Genomic DNA, 21341 nt, shown 5'->3' with positions numbered 1-21341 from the left:
ATTTCCTGGAGATGATCCTTGGAGAATCAATGGGAGGAAACTTGGTGATTTCACTGGAATACAGACGTTCCCTTGATTCCCTTGAATCCAGGTCTCCAATACACTGTCACCAGTTTTTCTCTTCATGATATCACAGATTAAAGTCCTGATTTCTAGCTTTGGGAGATGCCTAGTGCCTGGTACATGTTGCCCAGTAGATCTTCAGAAATATTGATTAATCTGGATAAAACTGCAGAAATGCAATTTGTGAATTCTCTTTTGGGTTGAGATTCCCAACCCAGAATAGCAGATTCAACCATCATCCTCTGTCATACACTGAAAATGAATCTCTGCAAAAAGCACTAGCTGTATTCCGAGCACTTTGTTGTGATACAAGAATGTTTCATGATCCCAGCAAAACTGTGGCCTGGACATTCACAGGCCCTATAATTGGTTACTTTGCATTTTTTGGTAATCTAGGAATTGAAGCTCATTCTACTGTATGGACATCACTCTGCAGAGGAGCAGGGTCAGGTAAACATCTAAAATGAAGCATTTTGGCCAACTCACCTTTGTCAGGGTCGTGGCTTTGAAATCCCAGTTTGGCATCCGTCACCCCGATGCCTGTGCGGCTCAGTCCATTGCTGATGCTCTTCTTCCTCCGGCTGCCCTTTAACCAACTGAAGGCCTGTCCCAGAGAGCTTCCCGTCTTCCTCTGCCCGCGCTGAGCCCTCGCCTCCCGGGCTAAGATCTCAGAGATGTCCCTAGGCACCAGGTCCCCTGTGGAACTCCTCCGGGACATCCTGGAGGTTGGCTCTGGGAGCGGAGGCCTGGTGCTTCAACCCAGCTCAGCGTGTCTTTTCTTGGAGAAGGGTCACGGGGTCTGAAGCCACCTCCACCCCCAGGGATTGGTGGACCCCTCCGTCTCCCTTTGGCCTCGCTCAGTGTCTCTCTTGTTCTGTCTGTCGCCACCTGGGACAACAATGAGATCAGCGGGGTCAGAGAGAGGGAGAGGAGGATGGAAAGAAAAAGAGAAATAAAGCATTAGAGAAGACAGACAGAGATGGGAGAGAAAGTGAGCATTAATAAGAGAGAGGAGATTAATTAGTGTGAAGAGATTAATTGGGAGAGAATTAACTCACACAGGATTTTTATCAAAAAAAAAAGAAGAAAGAAAGAAAATAATAAAAAAAAAAGGCCAGAGAATCAAAGCATAACAGATGAGAAAAAAAGAGAAAAATGCATGGGAAGCTGCACAGTCTGACTACACTGGAACCTGCTGTTAAAACAGAGTATGAAGACCATTCCCACGTTGTCCTACCAAGAGTTTTTCTCTTCATCTGTCCGCCCCCACTCCCCCTTTTTTCTATTCTCTCATTTTTGTGTGTATGTAGAGAAGCCCCAGGGAAGAAAGCTGGACCACTGCAGTGTCTGTGTGTGTCTGTGTGAGCCTGTGTGAGTGAGTGTGTGTGTGTGTGTCACATGTGGTTTACATCAGCAGAAACGTGTGTGTGTGTGTGTATGAGTGTGTGTAAGCGTTTGGGTGAAAGACCAAAGTTAAACTAGATATGGCTGGCGATGGAAAAACACTTGGTATGCACATGACGCTTTGCTTTGACAAGAAACATACATTCAAAGATTGCAAAAGATGAACACACACACACAAGTACAGAAACACACAGATGCACGCACACACAAACACTGCCTCTACATTTTTTTCCATTCCAAAATACAAAAAAACAGAAAGTCATCACTTGAGAAACAGACAACATATAACTGTGTACAACTTACTCAGCGAGCTTGCTGTGTCCTCTCCTCGGCTCCCCTCTCTTCTCTCTCCCTCTGTCTGAGAACAGGCTGCCGAGTATGTGTATTTGTGTGTGAGTGTGTGTGTGCATGTGTGTTTAGCAGTGTGAATGAAGCGCCATGCTCTCTGAGCCGTCAGTCCCTCCCTCTGTATGAGAGCCAGCCTCTCCTCCCACCTCTCACAGGGCTGATATGAGTTAGCCAAACCATTCCAGCTCCGGCTGCCTCTCCTCACTCTCCAAATACCTGAGATTTAGCATTTTTGCTTCCCTGTAAAGTCCTTTACTTCAAGCACACAGAAGGCCATTGCTTGCAAGATTAGATCTCTACCTTTCTCCTGCCTTCCTTTGTCTGGTTCTTCCTAGCCTCCTTTGCGGGGATCAGGTGCAGTCATACCCTGTTCCCCCAGGAGGGAAACCCCAGCGTCAGGAAGCCTCATGGTCGCTGTGGAAAAGTAAAACAAAATATTCAAAAACACGAGACAATCCACTGCTGATTACAGCTCACGCCACGGGCCAGAGTAGGATCGGCAAATCTGGTTTAAATACAGCCTTAGCAGCAGAGTCAGAGGTGATGCTCTCTTCTTGAGCTTTAAAAAAGGACATTTAAAAAAGAAATTTGATAGTGAAACTCCTAGGAACAAAACACAGCAGCTCAGTGGAGAGAAGAGGACAGGTGAGGGTGAAGAGGTTCAGTTGTGTCTTCAGCAGAAAGAGGGAGTGTCTCTTTCCTGTCACTTTGCAGTGAGGCAGAAACTTGATACCCCTTGTTTAACATGACAGGCACACACACACACATACACACACACACATGCAATTAGGTAGGCAGGAAGGGCGAGTCACCGAGGGCCAGTCACCTTTAGGGCTTCGTTGCCTTGAGCAGACGAGCCCTTCCATTCGACACTGAAGTGTGTGTCATTTTTTGAAATCTCACTATGTTGGGGATGACAGGAGCTGACATCATTGTGTGTGTATGGAGGGTGGGAGGTGGAAATGGGGGTGGGGCATGTGATGGAAGGGGGTGGGGTGTGTGTTTGTGTGTGTGTGTGTGTGTGTGTGTGTGTCCTGGGACTGGCTCATCTGGTTTGAATGTTGAGTAGACCCTCTTGGGTAAGGGCTGGAGGGGAAAGAGGATGGAAGGGGAGGGAGGAGGATGGGAGGAGGAGGGGGAGGAGGTGAAGCAGCCTTGGGGGAACAGACAGAGACACACCTGTGACTTCTGTCTGCAACATACAATACAGTTTGCAAATTAGCAACAAGACTCTCCATTCGTTTATATTCACCTAACAGCAGCATGGCATTACCTTTGTAATACATTTGTAACATCTCTAAAATTAACACTCATTCTGAACTAGGGTTGCAAGGTGCTGGAGCCTATCCCAGCATGCACTGGGTGAAGATGCCTTGCTCATCAATGCTGAGCAGCAGTTGTTTAGGAAGGCAATTGTGTTTTACAGTCACCTCCCCCAATCAGTTTTGTTCCCAACTAGTTCACTGATTTGAGCCAATGACTTTCTAGCTTTTCTGTTAACTTTTTTTAAATCAAGATCCAAATGCAAAAAAAAAGATGCAAACCAATTTTGAAATTTTGAACCGCTAACAATGGCGGCACGTCAGCGTAAGACACAGTGTCGGCCAATCACACTTTCACAGTTTCTGTAGCCGCAAAACTTTGCTATTTACGACAGATCCAAGAGGCAACGCTGCAGCCCAGGCAAGCTCAGACAAGACAGCTGTTAGGACTCGACACAGTGGAATTAATACAGGTAAAAAGATAACTGCATGCCTCTGGGAATCAATCTCAACATGACGGTTTACATTCAACATGGAAATGACATGGGCTGCTGCAGGGCAGACTATCAAAATGTTGCTGTGTGGGTAGCACATGTGAGAGCACAAGATTTTCTGCAGCACTAAAGCCATTCAGAAAAAGAAAAACGTTATGGCTCACTGTTGTTTACTGTTTGACAGTGTCCCTAAATATGGAAAGGGCATGACAATACATATGTGAGAGTTTTATTTAATAGGCAACCCATTTAAAGAAATAGGACTCTTGTTGGCTGTGATCCTATACTGGCTTTCGGCAATTTGTCTCCTTTTATAATCCTAAGTATTTCTGATACATACCATCAGCTATGAATGAACTGTGGTCATACAATGTATTACCTACATATTATCCCGTCATATGCACAAGGTGTATTTGATCTGCTCCATCTGGGACCAGTGGGTCACTGTCTTCATTTAGCTCCTGTGACAAGGCAACCTAATTACTTGTCTGTTGGGATTCCTGGGCTAACTCTGGCACAGGACCTCAGGATATTACTGTCACTCAGACCTCAGCCCTACCTCTGCTTTTATTAAACACGTGAAAGACAATCCCATGGAGAGAAAAAAAAAATGCATTATGTTTTGAGTGAGGCAGAGAAGGTAATGTTGTTTTATGCTGCAACTTATATGGCCTTTGGAAGTTCATTACTCAAGTGGATTGTATACTGTAAATTAGGAGCGGGGGAAAATTTTTTAATTACATCTTCTACAATTCTGCATTCATTCACCACTTCCAAAATGAATTTTTAAAACCTTTTTTCTGTTTCCGTTTTCTCCTCACTGGTGACAGTGCTGACTTGCTGTGTGTTCTTTCCAGCTGCCGTAAAACACAGCTGCAGCAAGCAGCGTGGCTACTGGCTGGGCTAGTCAGTCGCTGTTAACTCCTCAGTTGCCTTTGTGTGTTTACCTTATTGCAATCAGCTGATATAACTTTTTCAAATATAAAAACTACATAATATTACACACACTACTCTGCTTTCATGCCATAATTCACCAAACCGCCTTTCTTAGCGCACAGTGGAGTGCAATAAATCATGAAATTAATGCCACTATGTACTGAATTGAGAATCAGTTTTGAATCAGGAATCGTTATGAATCGATTTAGAATTACAGTTGTGATTACATTTAGACTGTACAAGATGGCCTCTAGCACATTTCTTATGGAGGGCCTTGCATTAAATAGTGAACTCCACTGTATACAGAATATTTTGTGCATGTCTGCACAGTGTTACATTTTCACAGCTCACCGTCAGTAAATATTGCACAGTAAGATTTGGGCTGAAAGAGTATTGCAAGCCTGAAAAGGCAAAGTCATCTGAAGCTTTGAATCAGACGACTGGGCTCTGGACGTGTGGTTACGGCAATTACAGAGGGTTGGCGTTGGCTGGGGCGGTGGTGCCCAAACATATATCTTTACAGGGCCCACACACACACAAACAGACACACACACACACACACACACACACACACACACACACACACACACACACAGGGGTGCATGGGAGACACAAGGAAAAGGGAAATACTGGCAACACAAGAGACCATGACATTATTATAAATTAAATATTGTGCCAGAATTCAGAGGGAGTACTAAACTAACTTTTGATTCCCTTTAAATAACAGCATTAAAAGTTCATTTGTTTTTTAGCTGTTACACAGTTAGACAGTGGCATGATTTCTCTGTGTATGATGGTTTGTTGTGGTAATGTGTGTGTGTGTGCGAGCATATTACTGCATACGTGTGTGTGTGTGTGTCTGGGGAGGGGTTAAAATGAGTCATGGTTTAGCTCACTCACACTGCACACTGAACAGATTGAAATGTTTTAATGTTTCCATGACAATCCAATAGAAAGCAGCCTCTCTCTGTACATCTGTGAGGGAGCTGTAGCCTGTAGCGTGTATGTGTGTGTGTGTGTGTGTGTGTGTGTGTGTATGTGCTGTAAAAAGGCACAAAATCATTAACCACCAGAACTCTGTGAGCCTCCTGGGGAATGTATCACCAATCCTCTCCTTTCCTCGTTTCTTTCTTTCTCCATCTCCAGTCTTTTAGCTTCACTGGCTACTTTAATATGCACACTAACGTTCCATTAATTACGCCTTTTCATTTCTAGAGTCAAGCTGAAACTAAATCGTATTTCTATCCTGAAAAATGTTAACATCCTCATGTGTTCGGAGGGTTGATTATGTTGCAACAGCAATTTGAAGTAGGTAGTTGTGGAAAAATGTAAGATGCTGGGACAAATTGAGCAATTCAAGTTCCAGACGAAGCATATTTCAGTGTAGCTGTAACTAGCTTACTTCACTGGCTGTATCACTAGTGGGAAAAGGTGTGAATTCTGTTATTTTTTTTTTTCATGAGCATGTTGTTATGAAGATGGATATTCAAGAGGTAGTTCTTAACGATAATTAAATATAAACCGTCCGAAGTGGTCGTAAACAGATAAAGGAAAAGAGCAACCTGTGAATTTAATGGCATTTCTACAGAAAGTGGAGCCCAGGTACTCTGCTGCACACCTGTGGTACTATCCTCGTCCAGGACTGACTGCCGTGAGGAAGGCGACTTGCATGGGATACCTCCCTGTCTTCTCTCTATCCTCTGTCTGGTTCCTACAGCGTCGTGATGAGCGATCAGGAGGACAAAGTAAAAAAGCAAGCTGGCCACAAAAATCGGCCCCGTTGTCTCTTTTTGAGCAACAACTTGCAGCTGGGTCCTTCCTCTCAATTGCTGGTTTGGTGGAAAACTATTTGGTGAAGTGCTTGGCAGGATTACTTGCAGGATGACTTGCCAAATACTTTGATGTAAATTATGTCAGAATTGGTACAGTTGTCAGAACTGCTGGAATGGTACTTTTTGGAGCACCAGACCACACAGCAGCAATATGATAAAGTATTCCTTTTTTAGTTTCACTTTCAAGAAAAAAATAATGGGTAGGAAACCATATAAGGCACAAAAAAACCACTTCAAATCAAGAAGTGGACACAAAATAAGCTTCTCAATGGTCGTATTTCATGTATTACGCCTGGGAACCAACTGGAAACCTATATTTTCACTGAGGTTCAAGAAAAAAGACAGGGAAGAGCATAAAATAAGGATAATACCCACAATGAAAGCGTTTTTGTACCTCATCCACTGTTTGGACTGCATCAAGACATCTTCAACACATTACTGTCGCATTGCTTGTCGTGTGTTAGATGTTGCACAACTGCTGACATATTCAAGTGTAGCCCAACATGGTTTCAAGACTGTCGATTAACACGGTGCCATAATAATTATAAACGACACAAACACACTCGCAGCATGATGGACTGTTTGTTGAAGAACTGTGTGTACGTGTGTGTCACATGTGACTGAAAGGAATGAGGCAACAGGCAGGAAATCCATACTGCCGGTTGGGATAAGCCTCCCTCTCTCAAACCAGCATTATCATTCCCAACCTGCCTTTGTCCAGCGACGAACGCATTCTTTCTGCACCAATGACTGCTTCTCCCTCTGGCTCTCTCTGACACAGTTTCAGTATAAAATACCCACCGAAAACTTAATGAAATAAAATTAAAACGGAGCAAACTCATAGGTCTCGAAGACACATTTCGCATCTGTAATTTCGTTCATGGCCTTTTTCACAAGTATTGTTTGGGTGTATCTGCCAGTTTGTCTTCTAGAAATGCATCTCTAAGAACACATGAGCACTTCCAAGCACTGACCAAGGACCAAAAAACTACCCTTCTTCGCCAAAATTACATTCCATAGTCCACTATTTATAACATCTACCAACTAAGAGGAGATGGGAGGGGTGGAAAGACATAGGCACAAAGAGAGAGAAAGACTGAATGCTTGTAATAACAGTTTCACAGAAGAGTGAGAGTGAGTCCAGTGGGATATTCAGTTGTGAAACACACAGAGGGGTTTCCTCTGCACAATAGAAACAGCTTTGACCGGCCAGTCCTTGTCTAGAATAGGCGGTGCAATCTCTGCAGCTGTGAGTTTTGGTGAGCAAAAAGAGGTAAGGGAGGATGCACGAACAAAATGAATGCAAAAATAGCTCTGGGGGAAAACATGCAAAAGATAAAGGTAAAAGGAAACAGTGCAGGGCAGTGCTGTGACCCCCCGCCTAACTCGCCCCTGCCCGGGCTTGTTGTCGTCCCTCCCTCTGGATTCACCCACTCACTGCCCCTGCATTCCTCTGACCTTCCCCTTAATGGAGGCACAAAAATACGACAGGGAGACAGAAAGACTGTGAGGGTATAAGACAGGGAGGGAGGTGCAGGATAAAGAAAAATAGGGCAGGTTTGACCATTTTATGCCAAAGGGAAAGGAGGTGCAAGGAATGATGGAAGATGGGGGAAAGTCGTGAGAGTTACAGCATGGTGAGTTATAGGTGAGGAAAACAGAAAACATGGGCTGGGTCTGCTGAAGATGAAGCTGTGAGAGCCGAGGCTGCTGTGTGCTTTATGGCGCCTCTAGGGAACAATATTGCCCAAGAGCCTGAGAACAGAAAAAAACGAGGCTCAGGAAGGGTAATTTTCTTATTAGCCACTGGTCCTGCCCTAAAATAAGGCAGTTACCACTGAACATTGTATTTTGCAACCCAGTTTTACTACACCATGTCAAGCCTTTGTCTGTTATTCTTCTGGACAGGTATATAATTACTTTCCTTTTGCTGAGAACAGACATGTCACACACACACACACACACACACACACACACCGGTGTGACACAATTTGGTATGCATTGCCCAGTTCCAGACATCACTCTACCTTTTCATTTCCGTCACCAATAACCTCTGCCTAACCTTCCCCTTGTCAGGGTGATGACAAACGCTGCTTTGAGGCTGCCTTTAAGCACACATCTTTATCAGCTCTGGACCTTAAGTAGTGAGGTAATGGAAACTGACGAAATGTAACAGTAAAGCTGACTCTAGATCTGTGTTTGAGAGATTTCTATCTGTGCGATACCATCTGAGGAGGAGAAGGTGGGGTTTCCATGTGTGTCTGACCTTCTCACAGGCCAACTGTTTGACCTGTGAGCCGTCCATCAGTTTTACGAGCCAATCAGCTTTTACCTCTAACTGGACAAGTTGAAGCTGGTCAATTAATGGTGCTTGCCTTAGGCTGCATTGACCTTTCACACACACACACACACACACACACACACACACACACACACACAGCAAAAATTAAACCATATGACCTAAAATATTATACATGGTGCATGACAGGCTATAACCCTCCTTGTTTTTTTGTTTTTTTTTTCTTAAAGATGAAATAATAATATAATAATAAAACAACAGTCAGAGCAAACATGGGAAGCCATCTGTGTGTGCTGTTTGGAGTTAAACTGTCTTCTCTGTGGGCAGTAATGTACTTCTCAGAATCCAGGAGCAGCGAGAGCCAAAACACACTGGCTGTGTGCAGAACCATCTGGCCAGTCATCCACACACACACACACACACACACACACACACACACACACACACACACACACACACACACACACACACACACACACACACACAAATATACACACAAAGAGAGGATTCACTCAAATAAAAAAAACATGCTGGAATACTTAGACCAGAATAGCCTGCATACCGGATACTTTGTGATGAAGCAAAACCTAGATGTTTCTAAAATTTGCATTTGCTTGGATTGAAGTCAGCATTTTAGTAATTGTAGCTATCCTGTCCAGTTGGGCTTTTGATGTTAGCGGGTTTTGAAGAGGTTACTTTTGCTGGCATGCCGGGTTGGTAGCATAATCCAACACAGTGGTTTGTCACTGAAATGATGCGGTGGAAATTAAGGGTGTGGAGGTCAGCATGGTGGATGAACTAAACCTCTGCCTTCAACTCCAGTGACCCGGGCTGAGTCACTAACTCGTGACGAGAGGATTTCAAGAGTAACATCCCCAGCACAACCAAGTCAAAAGATCCCCGACCCAGCCATGTAAAAAAATGTACTTTAACTATCACATTGGTTTAATTTCCTGATCTTTACCAGTGCTTTAAAGGGATGGTGAATTATGGTGTGTAAGTTTTCATTAAAATGTTTTATTGTCATCATTGGGTGTTGGAAACATCATGAAACTGTGAGTCCTTTCTACGCAGAAAGTGGCCTGTCGCTTGATTATTCCACTCAAATCATGCCAAAGAGGGATCAGAGGCTACTTTAACACGCACAAGCTGGGCGATCCAATCAGAACACAGTCTCAGGTTTTATTCCTCTCGTGCCAACATATCAATGCCAGATTTCAGTAGTTAGACCTGTAATTATTTCAGTCCCAACATCAGAATATTTTTCTGGACAGATGAGTTGCAACAATATTGTAACCAAGAGTGTTAAGATATACCAGTTTTTGATAATATCCGTGATATTTAAAAAATAAACTATTGATATCATGTTAATAATACACATGATAATATTGTGCAAAAATCCCACCCAGCCCTGCCGGAACGTATTACATTAGAAAATGCAGTTCCTAAAACATTTTATTGCTGTTATTGACTTTTAGGAACGCTCAAATCTTGGTGGCTGATAAAGATCAACTCAAGTATAATGCTAAACATGAAAATCCCCAATTTTAACTGGGTTTGCAATCCGATTAAAGGTGCAATCTGTAGTTTCCCTTGTAAACACACTGCCTTTTGTTTGGTTATGTTTTTTGCAAAGCCTTATTTGGAATATTTTGAATGTTGTGTTGTTTTCACCAGCGTGTGCAATTTGTTGCTCCCATGCTTATGGCATGCCGGAATATGTTATGTGAACAAAACCACTGGTGGTCATACACTACACTGGGCACCTTTAAATCTGACCCTCATTTTAATCCAAGCTGTTTTACTTGCAAAAACTGAACTGTGAGCTAACCTTCTCATGAGAGAAAAACATGAAAATGGCCTTTCAGTTTGTGCTACTCTCACATAATGCGTTCATAATGGAGGTATGCAATCTCCAAAATATTTGTGTGTACAAGACATAATCTATGTTTCAGAGTTTATGCTCAACAACATTTTATGAGACTGTTCTGTAGCTGTGTTTGCTCGGTTTAATCATTTCATGATGGGGAACAATATTTCTCTCACATTTTGTGCCCAGAGCAGACCAGATATTTTAATATATCACTCTCATTTTATGAAATTCTCTGTGAGATGCATAATATTTCAAACCCTCTTGGCATACTAATCAGGGTTTGCATCCTAACCAGGTCAACCCCAAGACCATTACTCTGCCTCTTACCCCAGCCAGGATCTGTGCTGCTACTCCACACAACATTCATCACACTGGCAAATGTTCTCAATATTTCTTCCCTAAACAGTGGAAAAAAAAAAAAAGTTCATTACTTCCTTTGTTATTTATCCTGCACTTTTTAACACTTTTTAAGTGTTATAAATAAAGGTTGTTTTGTCACCACAGTGTTGTAATAAAGTAATTATAGCAATAAAATTGGCAGGTTTTAATTGGGATGGCCTTTATGTGGTTTGTAAAGACATAAGACAGTAGTCCAAAAAATGACCTTTTTATCAAACTTTCAATTTGATTATATCAATGATTTTTTTTTTTTTTTCAGATTGGTTAGGAACATCATTTTAAAGATGTGTTTAACTAAACTAGTGAAAAGATATATCTTAACTAAACTGGTGAATTGTTATTTAAAACTGGTAATATGTGGCTGTATTTAGCTGTTTCATCCATATGTCCTGTTTTACCATGTCCATGTCCACCCCATTATGCAGCAGGAGTGTTAGAGGTGTGAAAACAATGACCATGTTGCTATAAGAGTGAACTGCTCCTTTAAAAACATGACATGCAATATTGTTGCAGCAGGAATTCCTGAGAGGGTGTGGCTGCCACTGGCTTCACTGGGACCGGACAAAAACAGGCCACGGTTTTCCATCCATCTATCCATCCACCCACCACAACATCTCGCACTCCTCCTGCTCACTTTTATTCTTTCTTTTGTTGCCTCTGCCTCTTTCCCTCACTCCATTAGCAGAGGAACCATCGGCCTGTTTCCGCTCTCTCTGGGGGGTCATTTAAACGAGACACTGACGTCACAGACAGGAAAGCCTGATGTGACCTCTGTCAAATCAACTTTATTAAAACAACAGAGCCGGCACAGGAACAACGTGTGATTAAGGGCAACCGAAAACACTGGACTCGTTGTCTGTGGCGCTGCTCTTCCAAGAAGCCATTTCTGAAAACTAACAGCAGGGATTTGCACGGCCTCCAAAGATTGCAGTGTAGAGTGTGCAAGAGCAAATCTGTTGCCTTTAGAGAAGTCATAAAATTAATTTGATTGTGAGCAGCCATCACAATATTTACTGAGGTAGCTCATGCTCACATTTAGAGTACACCATTAAACATCTCAGCAAAATGCAGTCCCTTAAAAGGCAGCAAACAGGAGCATATGCACATGCCTCCATCTGAGGTATATACTGTATGTTTGACATGAGAGGAGAGCTGCAGGTGGACAGTGTGTCTCCGTAAAGCCCGGTTGATACATGGTGGTGCTAAAAGCAGCCCTGTTAAAGTGAGCCTCTGCTGGAGAGACATGAGTAAGACCAGAAGAATGCTGCATTTCATACGGAAATCTGCGAGTGTCTAAATGGATCTGTGGTCCAGAGTGAGATCCACATGAACTGCAAAGAATGTCCATTTAATTTAAATCACGTCAAAAACAAACAAACAAACAAACAATTGAAATAATTTAGCTTGTTTTTGGTGTCATTCAGCTTGTCTCAGTAATTTTTTGGTATTTTTGTGGTAGCAAGTGTCATTTTGCCTCATACTTGCGGCATGGATTTTCGTTTATATTCAGAAAAATAAGATTTAAGACTTAATATGAGACCAAATGACTTGATATGATGGACATTTGCAGTCTACTTGCTAAATACAGGGTTTCTGTTCCAGACCTACATTTCCAGACTTCCCAGTAGACTTGTTCAGGCTATATCAGACTGCTGATAACTAAATGTTTATCAGGCCTGTAAATTATTTATCAGTTTACCCTCCGCTTTTGCTTTGGATTTGGGATCGTTTGCTAACCATTTTGAATAATTTGGATGGGTTAGCCACTGATCTGAAAATCTGCATTTTCCCATTTTGTGGCTATGGGTGGACTGGAAATAAAACTGAAGGGAACCAGGCTGTATGGCCGCAGCATAGAAGCCCGAAACAGTCGAAAGGAGACATTTGAATTGTTCTCTCCCGTGCTCTCTCAATGAAAATGCAAGTCTTTTCACTTGGCACAAGCCAAGTGAAAAGACACTCCTGCTCAGTTTCACACACATACACCCAACAGCCTGCTCCCCTCATGAGTAAACACATCAAAGTAGTACTGCAGACCACATCCACATCTCTGGTCACAGATAGGAGATACACTTTAAAAATATCACTGTTGACTACTTTCACTCTGCACAGAGCCTGTCACCCATGACTGAACCCATAGAAGGTGAGACTCGCTGACAGAACAGATGTAATCTCACCTCTGTCAGCTCCTCTCATCTCTCTCTTGGTCCCTTCACGGGAAATGACTGTGGCTGTGCTACAATATACAGGTGATGTTCACTGAATTACAGCACACTGTGAAGAAAGGTTGATGTAATATTGCAAGCATAACACAACAGTTACAAACGTAATATCCTTACACACACACACACACACACACACACACACACACACACACACACACACACACACACACACACACTTTTTTAGGCATATCTTGGCTGTGCTCCAACTATAAAATGCATGCAATTCTGATTTTTTTTTTTCCACCAGAGCACCAATAATAATGGCCTTGATGGTCTTGTGAATGATTGCACTCAACCACCACCTTTTTTGGTAGGGTTAAAAATCCCTCAGAGAGACTAGAATTTCTAAAGAGAAATAGTCTTACAATTTTTGGTGAAAGAAAAAGTTAATCTCAAAGCCACAGAACTAAAATACTGCTGCTTTGTGGCTTCCAAGGATTAGTGTGAGATGTCTTCTTTAAAAGGAGGAAACATGCTTAATCCAGAACAGTGGAAAAACATACTTAAGAAGGGCATGGGGCCCCTGCTTCATTATATTAAGTGATCCCTTAAGACCATAAAAAGCCAACTGGTACAAACACAGGGTGGCGGATGACAGTAAAAAGATGGTGGCTAACAACCATCTAGACGAGACTTTCTCTTTAAAATAAACACCAGATAAGGTCAGCATCATTAAAGCACACTTAGCCAGAGTGGGATGACACCGCATGTTGCACAACATGACAGCTGGCAGAGAACAACACAAGCCCACATTAAAGAATACAACCTGGAAGTGGGAGAAGTTGTGATGGATGGCTGCCAGTTCAAATCCCTTGAAAAGCCAGGACAGTTTGCAATGAGAGAGTCAATGAATAACACTCCCTCTTTCCCTCAACAGCTAGTTATAATGGTGCCCTTGAGCAAGGCACCGAACCTCCTCAAACCTAACATCAGTGAAATGCACACCAACCCTGCAGGTCTACTTTGTGCAAAAACTGACAAGAAAGAAACAAGGGAGGCAGAGAATTTGATGATGAAGAGCTCCTCTTTCTCTGGGCAGAGAAGTAGGAGGCAGTTTGTGTTTCGCTCTTAAGCATTAATGCATCACCTCTGGTGAGTCTGAAAGTGTACAAACCAGACACCGGAATTTCCTCTCCTCAAATAATGTCAGTCTATGGCATTTCGATTAGATGGGATGGGGCGCTCCTCTTGGCTGCAGCCACTCTTTGTGATTTAGACTGATAGGTCAGGTGTCCTTTCAGTACACCAGCCCTGCCACAGTATTTTCTTTCTCACAAATGCAATAGCAGGAGGGCAGAACAGATGGTGCCATTATGCAGGGTAGATATAGTAAAGTTAACAGAAATATGCTGTGAAGAAAATAAATAAACGATGTAATGATGAGAACAGGGGGAGAGAGAGCAGGAGCACAAGGGGGACGAGAAAGAGGGGGAAACACAGAGAGGATGGTCTGATCAGTCTGGACCGTGCTGTGGCCAAATGGTAGTCCAGCATATGGTTTGTCTCAGTGGGTCAGTCAGCACTCAACCACAACGCCTCCCTAAATATTTGGTTTCCTCTTGTCTTCTACTCCCCCACACATGGACTGTGGATCTCTCTAACCTCAGTAAAGGAAATTGCAGGACAGAAAGACAAAGAAAATTAGAGCTTAAGAGACTGTTTTTATGTCCGACAAGTGAGGAACAGACAAGAGGTTTCTCTCTCGATCCCAGTGGGTGAATGGGTGTGCACATATGCATCAGCACAAATGTGTCACAGGGTGTTAAATGGTGTGTTGAAACAGATAATCCCGGGGACATAACGTCATGTAAATTATCGCCTCTCTCAAAGGCCCAGCCTTGCCAAAACACAGAGTCACAGCAGTCAACATGGCTGAATTTAATAAACATTACACATTTCCTTGGACACCAGGGACGCTATCTTTTCATGGAAACACTGAATCAGAGTCCCCAAAGAATTCACTTCACTATTTTATAGAGTCTCAACTGTAAATAGGGGGATACGAAGTAAAAGAGGGTTACATAAATGTTCTTAAGTGGTATTAACAGTGAAGTCGGCAAGTCTGGCAAACTGTTGTCCATGTTATAGAAGAAGCTGGTTATTGTTCTATCTCTCTTTCTATTCCTCCGTCTCACATCACTTTTTACAGGCTTATTCCACTCAGGAGTAACACAGCAAGCATTTGCCTTCAACTGGCAAATTTGTGAGGGAGAAAGAGTGAGAGAAGTTACAAATACAGAGAGAGAGGGAGGAAGACATCTTCAATCTTTCTTCCTGCTCTATCTTGTTCAAGATTGTGGATAATATCTGTCCTACACATGATGTCATACAGTTTTGTAACACTAGCTCTTGGTCATCTGAATTGGTGTTTTGACAGAATGGTCTGCGGAAAGTCCGGGTAGAGGGGTTGAAACTGTTTAAAGACCAGCTGGGCTGTCAAAACAGAGATGTTATATTGCATGGAGAGTCAGTGTTGCCTTGTATGTTACCCAATAGAATGAGAGGACCTCTAGTTAGACTGTGTTGCCATCTAGTGATATGTCATTGTTACATGTTTTCCTCAAAATAAGATGGCAACAGATAACTTAGAATGAGTATGAGTCTTATTATCTTACAATAACAATGTTAATATTACCACCATTACCACTACTACTACTACCAAGGAAGGCAGGGGGTATAAAATTATGCCATAATAAGGAGGTAACAACAACAAAAAGGTCACTACATAAAGATAAGTCTGCTCCAAAAACTGCATTTCCTAGATCATCCTTACATCGGTCTTTCTCAAACATTTCACACCACCTTTCAATCTCATTTCTCTGTGTAACTCTCATCCTTTCTTCCACACCTACCACCTTTTCCTGTACACCTCCATCCCATCCTCTCTGCCCCCCATTTGGAAGGCAGGGAATAAACCACCTGTGGTCCATCATACTGGGGTCAGAAGTTTAGGGGAAAACCAATCCTCCTGTGGGAGGGGGGCCAGAAAGGCGCAGGAAGCTATTTAAAGTTGCCTCGATAATGAAGAGGCATGGGTGGAATCCTGCAGCCATGTTCCATCTGAGCATAAAACAAATGCACCATGAACCCTTCTACCCCATGAACCCCCCTACCCCACCAACAGCCATAACAGATAGTCCCAGCTGTAACTCTTCAGATGATCCACACTATCAGAGCAAGGAGTGAAAGTGTGCTATAACTTACACCAGGTTTCTTGTTCTTGTTGAGTACTCGCCTGTCTGACAACATGAGATACTCTCACTTGTGCTCACTGTAGTTTCACTCACAGGTTCAACTGCAGCTGAGAGAAGTGACAATGGTGATACTTTTAAATAAGGCAGATACCTCTAACAGTACCACAAAAATGTCACTTGTTTCAGAAGAAAGGTCAGAAAATAGGTAAAACTTTTTTTTTTAACAACATTGCCTGAGTTTGCCATCCTATTTATGGCATGAAATGTTGAAATATCACATAGAAAAGACAAGACAACTGAAAAACAAACAAACAAACAAACAAAAAAACAGGTTGCTTTCTACTGAAAATGCTCCCGTGCTCAGCTCTTCAATAATTTTAAGGCAGTAAAGTATGTATAATATGTTTCCAGTGCATTTGCTCCTGAATGTCTGAATTCCCATGTGCAATATGATTTAAGAATTGGAGGTGGAAAATAGAGCAACCAGGTGTTTGATCTAATTTTTCGAGGTCCACTTTGGCAGATCTTTCATCTCTGCTGGGTAGCAAGCCAGGCTGCTGTGGCTCCTCTTTCTCCCTGCCCACTGTTTATTAATAAACCCTAAATAGAGTCAGCGTAGTCATGGTCACGCATAGCTACAAACTGACTGTGAGAGAGGAGGCTGGGTCAGATCAACCATCCCACCATTCCACCCCCAACTTGATCTCCACACACTCGTCCCGCTCATTCTTTGCCACTTGGTTGATGTTGAATCCAGAGCTACCCTCTCGTAGATCTGTCCCCTGGACACCGAGAGTGTTATGTGCTTAGAGGTAAGTTCAAGCATGTTTCATGTTAACTAAAGATGGTGCATTATCTTGCCAAAGGGTGACATTTGGTAAGATAACATTTGCATGGAAAAGACCAAAGACACACTGTAACGCTCACCATTCCTCTAGTTCTCAACCATCAGCCTTCAAACTGTCTGTATGTGTTAGGGCTTGTGCAGCTAATTTAGCAATCAAATGTACTAATATCATGTCAGATCGAGTTGAAATTGAAGATGAAAATGTTTGGCTACAACTGTAACTGAAGAGTTTCTATTCAAATGCTCACCAAATGTAGGCCAGCGCCTTGTTTGGGTGGTGTAGGGTCTGGAGGAATGTGCCCTGTGCCCACGCTTGCACTCCAGCAAGACAGCTGGTCAGTGTTATGTCTTCCACAGGGATTTGCTTTGCCATGCACAGAATGACAATGTCCAGTCCCTGGTTACTGGTAGTACCTGTGATGGAAAAACGAGACAAACCCAAAGAGAGAAAGACGTTAGTGGCTCCATAAATCTGGAGAGAGATTTTTTTCATCCAGTGAAGTTTCAATCAGACAGTAGAGCTGTGCATCTTGAATTTCATTTAAATGCAGCTTTGGCAAGGAACTTTTACATGAAAGTCACTGTAGTCTCTCCTGCTCCTTCTACATTACTAATTGCTGTGAAGACACAGCTGGGTCAGTTTGATCAAGTTACTCTCAGTGTTTGTTTCTGGCCAGACTTCACAAACGTTTCAAAGGGTGAAATTACAGTTACAGTATTCACCAGGGAGAGAGTATGAATGCCTCACCACCTGTGAAATGACATGTTATGATAATGTACTCTGTGACATGTTATGCAATGTAACCTGTGCGATGCCACTTGTTGAAGTTTTAGAGGCAAGGTATTCATGTGTGTTTATATTAGCAGTGTAACAGTGTTTGTGTGACTGCCACAGTATCTGCAATTTGAGTGTGTGTGACTGTGTGTGTGTGTGTGTGTGTGTGTGCTGAGAGACAGAGAGATTAGTGAGAGTGAGACCATGGCCCAGTTGTCAGTTGGTCCCTACGAGGCTTCCAGGATAGGGGGGCAGCTGTTAGTAACATTGCTCCTGCTGACCTGCCCCCTTTACCCCTCATGTGCTAATGACTTCTACATAGTTTACAGCCTAGCTTACAGTCTGGCCAGAACTTTAATCCAGCTCTTTTGTTGGCATGCCATCACAGGCCAGACCTAGAATTTGTGAAATTCAGCATGACTGCCAATGATCATATACATTATGTTTGTGCAGTACACATTGGGTAGGCCGTCTAATATGTTCATCTGCTTTTGTCAAGGGATAGGTCTTGGTTGCAAAGGACACTGTTATTTCAGCAAGATAAGTGGCTACATGAACAAAGGATAAACTGATGGAGGACGACAACACATCATCAACTAGTTTTGAGCCTCTCTTCATCCAGGAAGAGGATGGGGAGCAGGACAGAGCCCTCATGGAAGATGGAGTTGAGTGCAAAACAATACAATCTGGACTCGCCTTCACACAAACATCGCTGAATCAGCCCACTCCAATTCAGCCATACTTACAAGAGATGGATGACTTATTGAAGAGCTGTGAGGAGCTTACTGGAGTTCCCTTTGGCTCTCAGCTTTCACCTAGTTATACAGACAAAAGCCTGAGTGCATCGACTCAAGGTCAACTTCGAGAGGATGTTAAGATGGACAGATACAGAGAAACAAGTATATCTCCGCATCCATATCTCTCTACGACCTACATTGACACATGCATGGATAGGGCTGGACCAGAGGACCATTCAGCTCATGCTGAGCATCAGGACCTGGGCTCCATCATCAATAGGTATGGGGATACAAGAGGAGGTTCTGCTCAAAGAGAAATGCCCCTCACTTCAACAGGTACCGAGCTGAGCAGCACCATGGTGGAGTACCAGAGCCAGCTGCTGGGGATGCTGGCCATGTTAGAGAGCTGTATGGAAGAGGTTGGCATGGACTTTGACCCACAAGAGTGGGCTGCAGATCCAAACCAAGAGTATGTACATATCAGACAGAGATCTAGTCTTCACAGGGCCACAACATTAAAGCCAATGGAGCAACAGAAGGCAGTAAAGTCAGAAACCGAGTCAATGCCACTCCACTCCTGGGTTGGTCATCCCATGGATGGCATTACAGAGAAAGGATCCTTGGAGAACAGAGACAGGGTGATGCTGAGTTCAGCTACAGAGAGAAGCCCACTAAAGCCTTGGCTTAGCCATGAGGACACAGGGGGCATCTCAGTGGAGAGACTGGAAAGGTCAGGGACCGAAACTGCAGTTTGCGTAGATTTTAAAGTAGATCAGGGAGTTCTTGAGCCTGAGTTACTGCTTTCAGGGTCACCAGAGCTGATGCAGAATATCCAAAATAAAACAGAGTACTATGAGAAAATGCACGAAGGATATATGTCTGCTGGTGAGGGGACACACACAAGAGGGGAGATATCTACGATGGATGTGGGAGACACTGGACTGCCTGTTGGAGGGACTCCAGAGCTTAAGATGGAAGCAACTGATCTAAGGTCTGGCATCGATGAAATAAAGGCCCTGGGGTCTCGGCTAGAGGCGTGTATAGAGGAGGTACAGCACTTGAAGAAGAAGAGGGAGGAACTGCTGGTGGAGGTGCTGGAACTGAGAGGGCAGAAAGAGGAGAGAGAAGAGCCTGAGAAGAGCGTGGATGAGGAGGAGAGGATAGTGGAAGCAGAGGAGAGAACTGAGAGGAAAGTGACAGAGCTGATGGATGCACTGAAAAAGGAGGCAGAGGTGAGAAGAGAGGAGAGGCAGAGGGAGGTGCAGAGCCTGAGGATGCAGAGGGCAGAGGAAGAACGGAGGATGTGGAAGGTGAACCTAGAGTGGCAGGGGCTGCAGGAGGAGACTAGGAGGCTGAAGAGGAGGCTCTTCACCATGGCTAGGGACTGCGCTCAAAGCCAGGCCACCTTGACGACCCAGCAGCATGAGGTAGAGATCTTCAAGAGAGAAGAGGTAGGAGGGCAATGAAGCATTTTCCGCAACTTTCAACCCCTCAGAACTTGGTTAGAATTTGGTTGACAAATTTGTTTATAATACAACAAACAAATTGAGCATCAGATTTCTAAGTAAATGAATGTACAAAAATCAACCATATTCAACTCTTGTCTCCTTTCTCCCTGTATTTCAGGAGAAGCTGCAATCACTGGCACTCGAGCTGACTGAAGAGAGGTCCCAAATCCTCGAAGCCCACCAACAGCTGCACTCAAGGCTGAAGGCAGAGCTTCAGGCCATGGCCTCCTGCAAGACTTCCAACACCCAGGAGGAGCTGACCCAGTGTAGGAGGAACTCCTGCGGGGACCTCCAGCAGTACCTACAGGGTGGGCTGAAGGTGCTGGAGGACAGGTACCATTGTTGGCTGAGTACTAGCCTTGTCTGAGTGAAAATGTTATCTTGATTCACTTCCTAATAGCTGAAGTCTATACTGAGTCATTATGAGTCATCCATTTTATGGATTATCCTGCATGCTGGTCATATGGGAATGGGAAAGTGTTGGAACAACCTGACAACTCAAAGTAACAACTCTGACATGTTCAGTATTCCAACTAGTTTGAGTTCTTCTGCAACTCACGAGCACAACATGATTCATATGATGAAAATCATATTATTGTTTGTTTTATTTTCAAAATGTACCGCCTGCAAACGACTGAAGGTGATTTCCTTGTTGGTGATGTAAGAATTCAGAATTCCCAAGTAATATTTATCATTGGAAAGCTGATGTGAAATTCGTCCTGGAGAGCAAAGTGTTTCATGACATGAGTGTTGGATTGGAACCTAATGATGAAACATTCATAGAAATTATCATTTTTGATCTCAAACTATAGTTATGGCTAGAAATGCATTTTAACTGTCAATGGTCCTCATGATGCAGGTATGAGCCGATGTTGCTGGCCCTGCTGAAAAGGAGGGAGGCAACAGCTGGAGCCCTTGTGAAAGCCAGAGAGCAGGCCCAGGAGCTAAGGGCCCAGCTGGGGCCCCTGAGGGAAGAGAGCCAGAGGCTAGGACTCCAGAGGGCCTGTTTGGAGGAGAAACTCAAACTAATATACATGCAGAGGAAAGAAGACGTGGAGCGCTATAAGGTAAGCAAGACAATCGGAACATGTGGAGGCACCATGACGTGGGGAGATGAAAATGGAATCAAAGAAAAGAAGAGAAGA

At 43.4% G+C, this 21341-nt stretch overlaps 1 protein-coding gene across 2 annotated transcripts in view; it reads right to left on the bottom strand.

Annotated features, from left to right (window-relative positions):
* The window catches only part of nhsl3 (NHS like 3), a 55914-nt gene extending 38443 nt beyond the window's left edge, over window positions 1–17471 (bottom strand). Inside the window, exons 1-3 of one of the 2 annotated variants that reach the window (XM_030063317.1) lie at window positions 17425–17471; window positions 2116–2229; window positions 550–951 (exon numbers count right to left, since the gene is read on the bottom strand). In XM_030063317.1, coding sequence (XP_029919177.1) covers window positions 550–781 — 232 coding nt within the window. In that variant the 5' untranslated portion in view covers window positions 782–951; window positions 2116–2229; window positions 17425–17471. Of the gene's footprint in view, window positions 1–549; window positions 952–1770; window positions 1839–2115; window positions 2230–17424 lie in introns of those variants that run through there. The other variant, XM_030063318.1, reaches the window with a different exon arrangement.
* Window positions 17472–21341: the final 3870 nt, after the last annotated feature.

This window comes from Myripristis murdjan, chromosome 11 (genome assembly GCF_902150065.1).
Source record: "Myripristis murdjan chromosome 11, fMyrMur1.1, whole genome shotgun sequence".
In the NCBI taxonomy this organism is placed as follows: domain Eukaryota; kingdom Metazoa; phylum Chordata; class Actinopteri; order Holocentriformes; family Holocentridae; genus Myripristis; species Myripristis murdjan.
Note: the sequence above shows the minus strand (reverse complement) of the source record. Positions and strands in the feature narration are given on the sequence as shown.